Source organism: Phycodurus eques, chromosome 3 (genome assembly GCF_024500275.1).
Source record: "Phycodurus eques isolate BA_2022a chromosome 3, UOR_Pequ_1.1, whole genome shotgun sequence".
In the NCBI taxonomy this organism is placed as follows: Eukaryota; Metazoa; Chordata; class Actinopteri; order Syngnathiformes; family Syngnathidae; genus Phycodurus; species Phycodurus eques.
Window position 1 is genome coordinate 15,390,224 of NC_084527.1, and position 17,017 is coordinate 15,407,240.

At 41.8% G+C, this 17,017-nt stretch overlaps 1 protein-coding gene across 5 annotated transcripts in view; it reads left to right on the top strand.

The window, feature by feature from the left end:
- Window positions 1-16,864, top strand: part of mctp1a (multiple C2 domains, transmembrane 1a) — a 141,940-nt gene extending 125,076 nt beyond the window's left edge. For 4 of the 5 annotated variants that reach the window (XM_061672235.1, XM_061672229.1, XM_061672230.1 and 1 more), the window contains 4 exons: window positions 3,506-3,615; window positions 3,863-3,972; window positions 4,988-5,085; window positions 13,819-16,864. In XM_061672235.1, coding sequence (XP_061528219.1) covers window positions 3,506-3,615; window positions 3,863-3,972; window positions 4,988-5,085; window positions 13,819-13,890 — 390 coding nt within the window. In that variant the 3' untranslated portion in view covers window positions 13,891-16,864. Of the gene's footprint in view, window positions 1-3,505; window positions 3,616-3,862; window positions 3,973-4,987; window positions 5,086-11,988; window positions 12,004-13,818 lie in introns of those variants that run through there. The other variant, XM_061672233.1, reaches the window with a different exon arrangement.
- The last annotated feature ends 153 nt before the right edge of the window (window positions 16,865-17,017 follow it).

Here is a 17,017-nt window from a genome sequence, read left to right on the forward strand (position 1 = left end):
TGTAAATCCACTTCATGGCTGTACATCCATAATTATTACTATGCATGGAATAGCATTTTAGTGCAACTTAACCAGCGAGAAAAAGACCTTAGTAAAGAAGACTCAATTGTGTGATGACGGTGTAGCTATTAATAATGATAATGAAAAAGGGAATGGAAAAACTATAGCCAGGCGTTGTTTCCTTGAATATGATTTGATTAAGAACATGTACTCGTGTATAATGCGCACCCATGTATAATGCGCACACCCAAAGTTGACCTCAAAATTCTGGAAAACCCTTCTACCCATGTACAATGCATTTTTAAAAAGCATGATTTTGCTTCTACCCATATGATCAAAACATGAAGTATTATCTGTATTTTGTTATTTTTTTAAATAATTATTCTGAAGTTAAGCACTTTATTTGAACACATAATACTTTCTTTTTATTTACTTGCTCTTATTTTGAAATTCACAGCCATACTTTTATTTAGTAAATGAGAAAACAGACACTTGTGCTCATATGTTTGATTACCCAGGCAGAATTTGTAAGATGTGTAAAATTCTTTTAAGAAAACATGAAGGACCAGGTGAAAGACATTTAATTTTATTTTAATGGGATTCAAATTAAACTGTCAAGCATTTCAGAAAAGCATTATCATTAAACAAAACATAAAGAAATTAATGATGGTTGTTGTTCAGTCATCAGTCATATTTATAAAAAAAAAAAAATCAAAACAATATTTCACAAATTCTTCCTGGGTTTGTAAACTTATGAGCACAATTGTACAACCCCAATTCCACTGAAGTTGGACAGTCAGTCAGTCACAGAGCACATATAGACATGGACAACCATTCACACTCACATTCACACCGTCACTGAGTGGGAACTGAACCCAATAAAAACAGAATACAATGATTTGCAAATCATGTTCAACCTATATTTAATTGAATACACTACAAAGATATTTAATGTTCAAACTGATCAACTTTATTGTTTTTAGCAAATATTTATTAACTTGGAATTGTATGGCTGCAACACGTTCCAAAAAAGCTGGGACAGGGTCATGTTTACCACTGTTACATCACCTTTTCTTTTCACAACATTTAATAAACGTTTGGGAACTGATGACACTAATTGTTGAAGCTTTGTAGGTGGAATTCTTTCCCATTCTTGCTTGATGTACAGCTTCAGCTGTTCAACACTCCGGGGTTTCCGTTTTTTTTTTACGCTTCATAATGCGCCACACATTTTCAATGGGAGACAGGTCTGGACTGCAGGCAGGCCTGTCTAGTACCCGCACTCTTTTACTACGAAGCCACGCTGTTGTAACATGTGCACAATGTGGTTTGGCATTGTCTTGTTGAAATAAGCAGGGTCATCCATGAAAAAGACGTTGCTTGGATGGCAGCATATGTTTCTCCAAAACCTGTATGTACCTTTCAGCATTAATGGTTACTTCACAGATGTGCAAGTTACCCATGTCATTGGCACTAACACAGCCCCATACCATCACAGATACTGGCTTTTGAACTTTGCGTCCATAACAGTCCGGATGGTTCTTTTCCTCTTTGGCCCGGAGGACACGACGTACACAATTTCCAAAAGCAATTTGAAATGTGGACTCGTCAGACCGCAGAACACTTTTCCACTTTGCATCAGTCCATCTTAGATGAGCTCAGGCCCATAGAAGCCGGCGGCGTTTCTGGGTGTTGTTGATAAATGGCTTTTGCTTTGCATAGTAGAGTTTCAAGTTGCACTTACGGATGTAGCGCTGAGCTGTATTTACTGACATTGGTTTTCTGAAGTGTTCCTGAGCCCATGTGGTGGTCCTTTACACATTGATGTCGGCTTTTTATGCAGTGCCGCCTGAAGGATCGAAGGTCACGGGCATTCAATGTTGGTTTTCGGCCTTGCCGCTTCCATGCAGTGATTTCTCCAGATTCTCTGAACCTTTTGATGATATTATGGACTGCAGATGATGAAATCCCTAAATTCCTTGCAATTGTACATTGAGGAACATTGTCCTTAAACTGTTCGACTATTTTCTCACGCACTTGTTCACAAAGAGGTGAACCTCGGCCCATCTTTGCTTGTGAATAACTGAGCAATTCAGGGAAGCTCCTTTTATACCCAATCATGGCACTCAGCTGTTCCTAATTAGCCTGTTCACCTGTCGGATGTTCCAAACAGGTGTTTGATGAGCATTCATCAACTTTCTCAGTCTTTTTTGGCACCTGTCCCAGCTTTTTTGGAACGTGTTACAGCCATAAAATTCTAAGTTAATGATTATTTGCTAAAAACAATAAAGTTGATCAGTTTGAACATTAAATATCTTTGTAGTGTATTCAATTAAATATAGGTTGAACATGATTTGCAAATCATTGCATTCTGTTTTTATTTGTTTAACACAACGTCCCAACTTAATTGGAATTGGGGTTGTACATATATGCAGTCATATGTACCCCTGTCATATTGGAATGAAAGTGTAGTCTACACCTTTTTCATAACCTCTAGGTGGCATACTAGAATGAAAGTGTACAGCTTTTCCATAACCTCTAGATGGCGGCATACATTTATAAAATGTGAGTCTTTTCTCCTATACCTATGTATAATGCGCACTATTGACCTTTGACCATTTTTGGGGGTAAAAACTGCTCATTATACACGAGAAATTACAGTATGTTTTAAAATTTGCAACAAACAAGATGAACAATGGAAGATGCTACCTCATTTGTATGTATTTATTTATTTTTGAGTTAAATAGGAATCCCATCCATTATCTTACCTTGTCATATTCTGATGGTACAACCCAACATCTTATTACTCCCCTTGTTAGAATTAGGCGCATGTTCACCAAACAAACCTACGTGTATAGGGCGCCCCATGTCACCTCATTGTGTCCAGATTCCTCTCGTTCCCATTAGTCAGGAGGCCCATTTACTGTTGCATGCCTTACTAAACTCTTTATTTCAGTAAGAGTCTGACGTTCTTTGGCTTTCAAAAGAAGACAAGCCCCCCCGCCCCCGGCCCTCTCGATGGTGGCTGATGGCGTCAATGATAATGATGTCACGGCCGGTGACATCATCACAGCGTGCCATGCACTTGCACAATTAGGCTCAGCCTGATTTTGGCATCACCGAGAGGGAGGGAGCTGGAAAAAAAGAGGACCTAAAAGATTGATGTTTCCATTTGGCTTTCTGTTTAATTCTGCCGTTCTATTAACATATTCAAATTGTCTTTGTGAGCTTTTGTACGGTGGAAAGCATTTTAATTTGTTCTGCCGACTTTATATCTCTATTACTGCCTGGAATGAACACAGTCAATTGGAGCAGGATATCCGGCGATTTGGCTCCCCGGTGCAAGCCTTTGACGCTCTTTAACATGTATTGTTTCCGCTAAGATGCCTTTGCCCAGCCTCTCTCCTTTCCATTTCTCTTTGCTCCCTGCTCCCTTACATCTCTTCCTGTTGCACCTTGCCTGTTTATTCCTCCCTTGCCCACAACCCTATCTGTGCCTTTGCAGGACTCTGAGAGAAAGGGCTTCATGAACAAGCTTTATGCCATTCAGGACGTGTGTATCAGTGTGCAGAATGCGCTGGATGAAGTGGCCTCCTATGGCGAGAGGATAAAGAAGTGAGTCGTAAGCCTGCTCCTCGGCGCCCGGCCCGCTGGGCTTTGTGCTCGGCTCCACACGTCCCAGTGTTTTTCTGCACTGCCAGTTTGCCTCACTTTCCCTTGCCAGCCTGATTAGAACTTACTTGCTGGGAAACGCTGCCAGCATGACAAACAGATGATCCTCCATTCTCCTGAATCATATACTGCTTAAACAACCCAACGGTGCCGTCAATATTTTCTCACGACCCTTTTCTTATCTTTCCAGCACTTTTAACTGGACTGTGCCTTTCCTAAGCTGGCTGGCCATTGTCGCTCTTGGAATGGCGACCGTCATTGTTTACTTCATCCCACTAAGATACATCGTGCTAGCCTGGGGTAAGCCATATCACCAATAGTGTTCATGCCAAGTTAAGGTGCATTTACAAGTACAGTGGTGCTTTGAAATACGAGTGACCTGAGTTATGAGCATTTTGAGATCTGAGACGTCGTTCAGTGGAGTTTGTGCTTTGACTTGTGAGCAAAAATTTTAGATACCTGCACTGCATAGTGGCAGTGAACAATTTTTCAAAAAGAGGCTTCAAGCTGTTTATTGCCACTCACCGTGGAGTGTGGAGTTTGCATGTTCTCCCCGTGCCGGCGTGGGTTTTCTCCGGGCACTCCGGTTTCCTCCCACATCCCAAAAACATGCATGGTAGGTTAATTGACAACTCTAAATTGCCCGTAGGTGTGAATGTGAGTGTGGATGGTTGTTTGTTTATATGTGCCCTGCGATTGGCTGGCAACCAGTTCAGGGTGTACCCCGCCGCCTCCCCGATGATAGCTGGGATAGGCTCCAGCATGCTAGCGACCCTAGTGAGGAGAAGCGACTCAGAAAATGGATGGATGAATGTCATTACTGTATGTTTGTATAAAGTACAATTCTATTCTTATTAAAAAAAAAACTTTACACACATTTTCTTTGGGTGTTTTTTGCAAGGCTGGAACATATTATCATTTCCATTCATTGTGAATGGGGAAAGATGATCTGGAAGACGATGGCATGCTTTAAAATGAGTACCCAAAGCAACACATTTGGAGACTTCATCAGAGAAAATACACATCTGCCTCTAATTTCCGAGGTTGGGGGTTCAAATCTGGGCTCCGACCTTCCTGTGTGGAGTTGGCATGTTCTCCTTGCCCTTTTTTGCCTCATTCAACTACTTGAATGAAGCAGTCAAGTTTTTGTAAAGGCCGAATTTTTGATACCTCTCTGGTATTGATTCTGGGAATCAATGGCACAGTGGTACCAAATGTTGTGACCTTTGTGGTGTATTAAAAGTGATAATGGCTACTTGTAATTTCTTACTGTTCACTCCCTTTTCACCACATCTGTCTCTGTGTCTCGATACAGGAGTGAATAAATTCACCAAGAAGCTACGAGACCCTTACACCATTGATAACAACGAGATCTTAGATTTTTTGTCCAGAGTGCCCTCAGATGTCCAAGTGGTCAGTAAACCTTACTTTCTTATTGAACACTAGCTGTTATTCATGGACATTGATGCTGTTTACCACTTTCTTAGTCCTCGTTTCCGTATCAAGTTGCATTTTTTTAAATTTTCTTTTGTTAACCTTTGTTTTGCATTGCTGAGAATGTGTAATCAGATTACAAGGTTAGGTGAGTTTAGTGTCCAGAACATAACCAGAGTGACTGGTTCCTAATATACACTCACAAAGCTCCAATGCAAGTTGCTGTTTCTAAGCTCTTTTAGTAATTTGGAACCTATAGGATAAATCAACAGCTCCATGTGGTTTTGCCTTCACATTAATTTAGAGATCAGATTTCCTTGTAGCTAAAAACTGCAAATGCATTTTAGGGACAATATAGGCATGTAAATGTACTCTCTGCTTTAACGTGCTGCACTCCCCGTAACAAAATGCCGTGTAAAGTGCAATTAAGCACCCGCTTGTGAAAGCGGCCGTGTTATCCAGCACTGATGGAATACGTCGCATCCGTGAAGCCCTGCTGTGTCCAGTTCAACACACACATGCACAAACACACACACGTTTTGTGACCTCGGGCCCCTTATCCGACCAATCCACTGCCACATCAGCGCACACAAGCTTCCTCTTTGATGGCTTGCTGTCTTTCATCTTTACAAGGTCATATTCTTCGCTCTTCTGCACGCCTCCGCAGTGATTTTCCCAATTCGACCCTTGTGCAACTTTACAATGTCGTGTGTACATTTTTTTTTTTCTAAGGGGGAGCTGTTACAGTTATTTGCACGAGGCAGGTAGCCGTCACATTAAATTAGCCCAAGCTGTCCGCCCTGGTGAAGTGCAACCACCTGACAGACCTGGAGCCTAAAGGGAATGGGATGTAAAGGGGCACAAGCCCAGCAGGTACAAGGCCTTTACAAGGACCCTAATGAGGGCCTGCTGGAAGGGGGGGTGGAGGTGGGGGTTCTGGTCTAGTCTGGCCCATTGCCCATGCGGTTATGGTTGTGTCAGCTGTAATAAGTGATCATTTAGGTGCTACTGTCACAGTTGTAGTTTTTTTTAATTATATATATATATATATATATATATATATATATATATATATATATTTGGCATCTGCATAAATGCAGTGCAATTTACCACCAAATCAAAAACTTCTAAAAAGGAGGAAAAAGCAGCTTTTGATATTTTATTGTATTTAAATGTATTCAAATGTAATATATATATTTTAAATCAATATATGACACCAGCTACAAGCCATTTATTTACATACTAAAATTTATGAGAATATCCAGAAGGGATATACTGTGGTTGTGTTACCATGCATCTTACTCTACTTCAGTGATTCTCAAAGTGTGGTACGTGAAAGAATCACTAGTTGAGTACAGTTCAGTTGTATTTAACTTTCAACAATTTTGCATTTAATCTTCAAAAGCCTTTTGTTTTTAAATGTTTATTTAGGTGCAATTTTTATTAAATTTTTATGTGCTATACATTTTAATTGAATCATTATTTAATTAGTTTTATTTTCATTTTGATATATTTAAGCACAGTGTTATTTTTATAACAGTGCATAATTTTATAATGGCTTATAAAAATATACAAATTTTGTCGGAATAAAACGTCTGTTTTGTTTTTGATGAACACTTAAGCCTACTACACTGCTCCATTTGAATTTTGGTCATGATGGTGGTACTTGGAGAGCTAAGTATTTTTTTGATGTGGTACTTGGTTTAAAAAGACTTCTCTGACATAATTAAGGCAATTAACCAGTTAAGGCAAAACATTGTAAATAAGAAATGAGTAAAAATACATTTTAATGAGAGGCAGAAGTTTTGTGCCCATTCAATTGTGCTATTCAACACATTTGAAGTCAGTAAAAGAACAAAATGTGCATTTTGGGGCGAAGTGAGCTTTTTTTCTTCTTCTCTCAGACAGAACACTTATTGTTGCAGAAATATTTTAATGTTTTGGTTTGAACTACTGGACAAAGGCAAGCTCACTGCTGAGAGACCAATGATGTGGGAATACAGTCATGGCGTTGCCTCAAAATTATCCTCATCAACCAATCACAATGCTCTGATGTCATTCTTATGCGGACATATTTGCATGATTGCTGTAATATGCCACCATCTATATGACGTGATATTTGAATTGATGCAATATTTTCTGTCTTGCAATATAGTCATGTTTCTTTGAATTTTTGGCTTGTTGGGTACAGTATCTTGTCCTTTCTTTCACATCACAAACGAGTGGCACAAGCCAAGTAATACCTCTGTCCAACACTCGTGTAAGTCGACATCTCCAGTGGTGCGTCGAGGCCGCAATAGGGTGACAGTTTTACCACTTGAACAGTTTTCTTCAATCCAGTTTCTCTGTGGGCAGCGTTTTCAAGAGTGACTTGGTGGGTAAGTATGCATACATTTAAGGGCCACTGCTTCTATCGGAGAAAAGTCTATTGATGTAGATCAAGTACGATTGTACGCCCCCTTTACGGACATGATCAGGGAGTTCTTGTCCTCTCAAACGTGACCAAGACGAGCACCTTTATGGGGCTTAGTCTTCTCTACCTGACGTTTGGGAGGTGTCAGTGCAATATCATGTTTTACGACACCATTAGCCGTGTGAGCTGGGGAGTACGTAAGTGAGGCCAGTGCAATTAGCATGCCAAGTGGCCGTTTATGATTGGTATAAAGGTGCTCGATCGAGCCCCAGTACAAAAATAAGCACAGATTCCAATTTAGCATGTAATGAACAGCGGGGAGTTGGGTTAATATTTTTAGACAACATTTATGGACGGGCTTAAACCCTCTGAGTGTATAAAGGGGTCAAAGGCAAGATAGTTAAAGGATGATGTGTTGCCAGATGCTATTGCCCACATCCACTAGGGGTCTCGTTCACCTTTGCTTTGTCCTTATGTGACAACTTCAAACTTTTGGTTGGACAATTAGTTTCCATTCAGTGTGTGAAACGGCAGAAGAGGACTCCGAACTTTTATTTCTTGTTTTCTCACCAGCTTGTGTCACCTTGACATGTCGTTTCTCTCTTGACAGCAGAGTGCTGAATCCTACAATCTTCACATTTGAACTCTACACAGTTGCCTCTGCTTGAAGCCATTTAAAACCCTTATGCTGTCACTTTAGCTATACTGTACCCAGAATGATTAAACTGTGTTTCCCCACGCCATTCTTTGCTGAATTTATCCACTGGCATGTTCTTTTCCCCACGGCCACCCACCTAACTTGCGCCTCGTCTGCCCACACTGGCATAATCAAACCACTGTCAACGGTTCAATCTGAGAGACAGCGGGTGAGGCAGAGCGGCAGGTTGCGGATGCTTTGTGGGTAACACCGTTAAGCGAGGCGCAGTACACGGCGCCCCTTCAGCCGAGCGCACTTCAAAGTCTGTTTTGCACTTGTACTGTCAACATTTGGGAGAGGAGCGAGGGTGGAGCAGCCTTTGAGCACTGCTGGGTCTTTACCCACCGCCTCTCTTGTTGTCGGTGTTCCCTTCAAGCTTGCCTCTCGCGCTACCAAATTGCTTATGTGCTCGCCACATTTTACTTTCACCCAATTGCTGTTTTCTTTTGTTTTGCTAACGCCCCACTTTCTCCTCGCCTCCGCTGCCTTTTCTTTTCTTTTGTACTTTAACTAGCGCTTGTTGTCTGCATTATTTTGCCGTGTATGTTGTTATAGGTGAGGCAAGCAGGGAGCCAAGGGTATAGCATCAGGCGGGCCTGTCACCTGTGAGGTGGAATTGAACCTGTGACGCAAAAGCCCCGTTCTTTTCTTTCCCGGCTGGCAGCTCTTCACAGAGAGAAAAAGCTTGTTTGATTGAGATATTGTTGTTGTTTTTTTCCCCCTCACCTTTTTGTTTTTGTCAATCCCCTTCGCTTCTTTTTACCGACATGGAAACTTTTCTTTGTTTGTATGTGTACGCAAAGTTTTTGTGTTTGGACAGGAATGTCAGTGTGCGGATTTAAATTGCCACTTTCTTTTTTTTTTCTGCTGTTGTAGGCGTTTGGCCATATAATGGGACTGCTAACAGCCTGGGATTCTGTACAATAGCTGTCCTACTTTTGTATCTTTACCGAAGATTGTTAACAAGAATATGTAGAAATTAGCAGTGTACCATTGGAGATCCTGTTTTTTTGGGGGGGGTTTGTTTTTTTTGTGATGAGTTGGCTGTATATGTTTGATGAGGATTTGTATTTATGCTGCAATTTAGAAGAGTGGAAAGTTTGAAATTTTTTAGACTAAGGCTGTAGGCCCACCGCACACCAAGCGATGCGACAGAATGCCACTGAGCTGTCACGCAGTCTGCGGGTTTGAGCAACTGGTTTTCATGAGTGGCCGACCATCGGCCACTAGTTTTGCTGCGTTTTGAAATTTGAATCGCAGGTGAATGGCGTTGCAATGTCGTAAATGTAACGACCAATCAAAAACGCTATGTAGTATCACATGAGCACAACAAATATGTTTACAGATATGAAGCAAGATCCAGCTGACCACCACCAATACAGAATATATATATATATATATATATATATATATATATATATATATCACATCTGCCTCAGGTCCCGGGTTCAAGGCCCAGCCCTGCCTGTGCCACATCCCAAAAACATGTATGGTAGGTTAATTGAAGACTCTAAATTGCCTGTACCTGTGAATGTGAGTGCAAACGGTTGTTTAGTTATGTGTGCCCTGCGATTGGCCCAACGACCAGTCCGGGGTGTACCCCGCCTCTCGCCCAGAGACAGCTGGGATTGGCTCCAGCACGCCTGCGACCCTCGTGAGGATAAGCGGTACGGAAGATGAACGAATGAATGTACAGTACCTGTAGCTATAATTTGTAAAAAGCGAAGTGGGGAGAGTCTCTTGTTGCCGAAATACACGAGTGTGGTCCCATATTTCTTGACCTTTTTCCTCTCTTTGTCTTGTTATAATACAGCTACAGCGATCAGGGCAATCCGCTTGTTCTTTGACAATCGTGTCATGTTGTTGATGGTTCAATAAAAAAAAAAAAAAAAATATTGTTTTAAATGCAGTAGTTTTATGTGGCGCCTCTAAAGAAACACCAGGGATCACAGTTTTTTTCGTTACAACAAGTTGGTTATATGTGTGAGGGTAATCGCCTGGTCCTCGACTGTGTTTTTTTTCTTCCACGATGGACCGCTTTAGTCATGTTTGGCCGCATCGCTTGGTGTTTGGCGTGACTAGGTCGGAGGTCATACTTGCAAAGCCGAGGCAAATCGCAATTGAGGATCATACAAGCAAACTGGTGTTTACATTATGTTAGTTGAAAGCGTCTCGTTTGAACAGATTAGATGAACACATATTACTCACGACTTAATGCAGTTTTCTGCTAAAATCTCGTGAGAACATTTTGGTTCCGTCGACGTATCTCGTAGGTATTGATTCATTCGTTTGTTCACCCATCACTGCACCTTTGTCACTGATGGCTGTCTATGTTGGCAGTCTGCCAGGACTGTTCTGGGCTGACAAGAGAGCTGCCACACACACACCAGGTCATATAAACTGCACTCAGCCCTCTGGGTTTTCCCCCCGTTGTCTGCTTTAGTTGGCAGCGCTATAAAAGGATCCACACCCACATGAGAACAGTATCTGTCATCAGACGGGTGTCCACATATCCCTGTCCGTCTCGCCCACTCTCTTCTTTGCTCCCATTGTTTCCCCCCCCCGTCCATTTTCCTTTGTTGCTCACTCAGTTGTCTGCCCTTCCTCCTACTATCTTTCTGTCCATTACCCCTCTCTTGTTTTCTCCACCTGGATTATTTCCTTGCGCTTGTGCTTCTTTATCAGTGTTTCCAGTATTTGTCCGCATGTCAAGTGTGCCTTTTATTGACACCGAGGAGCATTGAGATTAGAACCACGGCAGTCTTGATGCAACAGGTTCTTTCGAGTTTCACCGTGCCTGAACAATTCTAGTGTCCTTTGTTTGCCGTCCAAGATGTTTGGGGGATAAGGCATCTCTTAAGGGGTCGTGGGTGAGTTGGATTCTGTCCCAGCTGGTTGGGGCGAGAGTCGAGGTTTACCCTGGACCGGTTCCCGCAGGTGTCAAACTCAAGGCCCGGCGGCCGTATCCGGCCCGCCACATAATTTTTTTGCAGCCCACTAGAGCAAATCAAGTGTATCTACTACTTTCTAAATGGATCTATTCTTTTTATTTTGGCAGTCTGTACCGAAATTGCATATTTTTCTTCACTTTTTGCAGCTATTACAAACATTTTCCCTCTCCAAAACACGTTAGCATGAATTGAACAATAGTTGCAATTGAAATATACTGTATGGTTTTCTCTATTTTCTCTGACTTCAGATTTCAAATTCAATTTGTTGTAAAAAATATGCAGTAAATGATAATGATCAAATGTACTCACAAATGTGTATATGTAATAATATGATTAGGTAACTTTATATTTATGATGTCGTAACAGTCGTAACAGCCTTTTGAGGATAATCGTAACTACAATGTGGTCAGCAATGAAAATGAGTTTAACGCCCCTGATTAATCGACAAGCAACCATTCACACTCACATTAAAATTTCATTAAAGATTTTCCCATTATGGTCCTAATAAAGGTTATCTTATCTTATTCACACCTACAGACAAAGTAGAGCTTTCAGTCAACCTAACGTGTGTTTGGAATGACAACAAAAACTAATACTAATTACACTGCATTATCATTGGCATGAAAGCTTACATAATTCTATTGAAGAACAACCTGCACAGTGGAACATGTTGGATCTGCCATTCTAAGCAATTGTACATTTTTTAAATGAGATACAAACTGACAAAAGGGAGACACAACGTTGATTTTGTGACAGTCTTCATATTTGTGCATGCATACAGTATATACATGTATGCATTCTCGTCCTCGTGCGGTGTATAGCGATAGAGCTTCCCCAAACCAGCAGCAGAAGAAGATGAAGGCTTGTTCAGCCATCACTCATCAGAGACTTCGCTACGCTTGTCCACCACGACGTAGAACACGGCGAACATACTGACGCCAAGTTGTTGTCTGTGCGGAGCATCACAGAGGACGTCAGTCAGTCAGACAGACAGCCGGAGTAGCCGACAGTGCATCCGCCCCACAGGAATCCCGCAGACTGGCTCTGCTGATGTGGTTGCTCACTCCGTGGCGAGCTCTGATCAGTGATCTGTCGGGATTGTCATGGACGCATGCATGAGCGTGTGTGTAGAAGTGTACTGAGGTACTGCGAAGCTCGTGTGTCTAAATGTCCATCATTTAAGACACGTGTCCAAATGTTGTTGTTTTTTTCGATGACAGCATACAGGAAGAGGAAAAAAAAAAAAAAAAAAAAAAAAAAGCTGGAAGGGCCACTTTGACATTCTTTACTTTTAATTTGTTAAACAAGCTAAATCAGGGCCGCACGGTGGACGACTGGTTAGCACATCTGCCTCACATACAGAGAAAATGGATGGATGGATGAGGCTAAATCAGTCCATCAGTATAGGTAAGCAACTATATACAGTACGTACAGTAGTGGTTCTTAACCTTAGTGGGGGTACTCAACAAACGCAAGTTTCATGCACGCATTCGAATTGGACAAATAAATTGGAAAATTTCGAATTGGAAATATAAAATATGGTTTATTTCAAATTCAAAACGGGTATATATTTTATTTTGCGCACAAAACATGAATTCCACACACATTCCAAACAAAAACATCATTCAGTTCGATGCAAATTTACTGAAAATGAAAGTGACTTTTGCCTTTCACCTTGGCAATTGCCACTTTCAGATAATTTTCACAAAAAAGTCTGCTCCTTTTCTTTGTTTTTGTCTTACAATCGTCGACAAGCATTGTTCGCTAAGATACGTCGAGTGCAAAAGTACAGTATTGGTAATCCATTCATCTTCTGTACCGCTTCTCCTCACTAGGCTCGCGGGCGTGCTGGAGCCTATCCCAGCTATCTTCGGGCAAGAGGCGGGCTACACCCTGAACCGGTCGCCAGCCAATCTCATGGCACATATAAACAAACAAACATTCGCGCACACATTCACACCTACGGGCAATTTAGAGTCTTCAATCAACCTAGCATGCATGTTTTGGGGATGTGGGAGGAAACCGGAGTGCCCGGAGAAAACCCACGCAGACACGATGAGAACATGCAAACTCCACACAGGCGGGCCCGGGATTTGAATCCCGGTCCTCAGAACTGTGAGGCAGATGTGCTAACCAGTCGACCACCGTGCCGCCAGTATTGCTAATCAACTCCACAAAATTCATGTGTGGTTAGTAAAAAAAAAAAAAAAAAAAAAAAAAAAAAAAAGTTTTAAATCCAAACATGGGCAAAAACACATTGTAACCCTTCAATGTGTTTTTGTGCTTTGTCCCTCCACTCCTTTGCTCTCTTCATGATGACTGTTGTCTCTCCCAGGCTTTCCCATGAGCCCTTGCCCTGTCCTCTATTTGATTGTGTGATCGCTTCCCTTAGGCCACTGTTTCACATCTGTGGAAGCATGTGTTTATGTATATTCCGAGGGCTGAACAGTGTGTGTTTGTGTGTGTTATAATCAGTTTGTAATCCCTTCCTTGCGGCCATTGCTCCACACAGCTGGAGTCAGAGAGGCTCTGGAGGCTTGGTGTGCTATTTAAGCATCCTTTGCTCACTCCACCTCACCGGGCGGTGTGTTAGTGTGTGTGTGCGCGCGCGCGTGTTTGTCTTGTGTACTTACGTGTGTGTGTTTTAACAGGTGCAGTACCGAGAACTCAAACTAGATCCCAATCCCAGTCCAAATAAAAGGAAGAAAAACAACCCCGGGTAGAAGTCTTCCCTGGTCGACTTCCTGTGTGCTGCTCCATTACTGGACTGTGAGGAGCAGAGGCAGCCGGTCGGGAACCAACGTAGCCCAGCTACAACTTCCTGCTCAGCTACAACTTCCTCACCCCCGCACCTCGTCCTTTCTGTCTGGTATCCATTACAAGCTCTTGAAGATTAATTTTTGGAAAAAGAAATGGGATCATTCGTATCCCCCTTTTTCTGCTCATTAATTTTAAAAGAGGGGGGAAAAGACGGATGTCACACTAAACTACATTACGCTTTCTCATTTCTCACTTTGTTTCGCGCCAAAACCTATTTATCAGAAAACAAGCCTCACTAATACTGTAATTTTCATTGTTTTAAGTTATTGCGTTGTTAAAAAGGCACTGAGACACCTCATGTTGTCTTCCTCTCCCACTAATGACGCCACATTCAATGGCAACCATTTGGATTGAACTATACCGAACTCCCATCAAACACACACGGAATATATATTTTTTTAAAGGCAGTTTGGCTTCAACACACAATAATTTCTCACTTGTTTCTGGGATTTTTTTTTTACTTTTATTTGTGACTGATTACTGATGTTTGGACCCGAGAGAGGGTCCTCGCTCACAATCTTTGATGGTGCTCATCCCGTACAGATTGAGCTCAAGTTCTTCCACACCAAATTCATCCAAGCATGCCTTTATGGACCTTGCGTTGCGCACTGAGGAGCAGAAAAAGGGCAATCCCCAAACTCCTCCCACAAAAATCATCATCCAATCATTCAGTTGTCCAAAACAGCTCAGTAAGATGAATAATTAAGATTCAAGGATTGTAACCATTGCCCAACCAGCAATTGATTAATTCATTAATTAAGAGGTTGGTGACAACACTTTTTTTTTCTTTTTGCATATGTGTATGCTACTAATCCTTTCTCCTGCGGAACCTCCGCAGTCAAACACAATTCATTCCATGACGCTGGTTGACTCCAAAATGTTTCCCCTTGGCAATAATTAAAGTGAATTAATTCCAGACTAAAACTGTCACAATCATAAAACCTTCAACTATATGGCAATGTTTTAAGTACAACTTAAGATTTTTAAGCATTTTAGAAATTCCTCTGTGAATAGCGGGGGTCCATGCACGCACAAAACACACAAAGTGGGAGTTAGAAGCTCCACACAACACACGCTGACCTTTCTGATGGCACAAGCTTCGAGATCACACGTGAACTAAGTGTGCAGCTACTTGTTCACGCGTGATAACGTAACGTCCCATTTGAGCAGGTGCTTACTCTCAGAACTCGCACACAACACACACACAGCGCAGACACGCCGTGCGTGATGCTGCGCCCCAGGCCGCCCACTCCATCCACCCCACCTCAAACTTTGTTGTGCGAGGCGTTTTTGCTTGCAGTAGTTTTGCGTGTTTACAGAATAAAACATAAGTTGGCTTCTTTTCACTCTTGTTGTGTTACTACTTGATGTCCCCTGCAGCTGTGTATACTGATGCGTAGCTTCTGTTCCTCTCATCCCGACTCCATCATACATTCTCCTGCGTTTTCCCTCACTGTGGTGTGCGTGAGCGCCCTCGTATGAAGGGATGTTGCCAGTTGCGCCTCGGTGGGAATATAGTAGCTCACGTTACTTGGAAGGAGAGATCCCTGCTAGTTTCCGTGATGAGCATGAAATTTGGTGGACGTGTACCATAACAGGACACACAATATAAGTCTTAAGAACTCATCCATGAAGTTGAACAGGAAGTCACCCATTTTATTTTGAAGCAGTCATTTCTAGCGAATTCCAGGGCTTGCGTATGTAGCGTGTCTTGTTCTGACCGATGCGTTCCGTGAGGCGTTCCTGTTGTGCAATTTTGTAATATGGAAGTGCATTCAGTGTTCCAGCGCATAAAGTGAGGTTCATTTAGTTATGCTTGATGAGTGTGTGGAAGAACTTGCGATTCCTGATTTAAGCTCGAAAAGAGTGAGCCAGAAGAGAGCCTTGGTGGGGGAATCCCACAGACACACTGTCGAAATCTTGTCAAAAGATTGTAGAAGCTGGTACAGCTGCGATGCCATATTTCATCTATTTTGACTTCCTGTATGTGTACTGGTGTTCCAACACTGTTGGTGTGCCCAGCAATTTCTGGATTTATTTGACAACACTTTTTCGGCAACATTTGTAAGCCAACCAAAGTGTTTAATGTCTTGTCTGCATTGCAAAGCTATAAACAGGGGTGTCCAAACGAGAGCCCGGGAGCCATTTGCAGCCCGCTGCTTATAATAATATTCACAAAAGACCCATGTTGTTTGCCTGCTGCTACTTACTTTATACACTCGAATAAGATATTCATTATCATGTCTCACATCCTTGTTTTCCACCAACCACACATCAAATAAAGAAGGTGAAGAATGTCAAAGTGGCCCTTGCGTCCTTCCATTTTTCTGTCTTTGGCCATTGGAAGAAAAGGTTTGGACACCCCTGCTACAAATGAATGTATCATCAGACTGTAAAGAAGAAAGAAAACAACAACTCTTATTTGCACCCACTTGAAATGAGACTATTTATTTTTTAACTCTACATGTACATAGCTAAGTCCTTATTGAATGATGGTTGTATTTTATACAGTATGCTTGTTGATGGTCTGCTATTGACACTGTAAAGTACCTGTATGCCTGCCTCCTTTTCTAAGGTGTCTTTTTCTTGTGTGTCTGCCTGCAATGTTTGTGCCTGCCTGCGACATCACTGTCATGTGTTCAACCTGTGGCAACGTGTGACCGCAGAAAGACTGCAGGAGCTCAGGTGGGCTGGCTCACTTCAACAAATCAACTCTTGTCTCGCGCAAATGAAACACATCTGATGGATGTCCAAGAAGAGAAACATGACAATAAATGTGTTTTTATCTTTACTAGTCTGAAATATGCCAATGTGTTCTTTATAGGTGTCTGGCATAGAAACTGTGACCAGACTCGAAAGCAACATTAAAGACATCTTTGCAATCCAATGGAATTCTGTATGGAAATTTTAAATAAAGACTATTACAATAAAACGGTACCATATTTAGGTTGCCTTCTAAAATAAGCAGCAAGGTGCTACAGCACTCAATTAAAAGTGACCTTTGTTATTTTAAAAGTAGAATTTTAACGG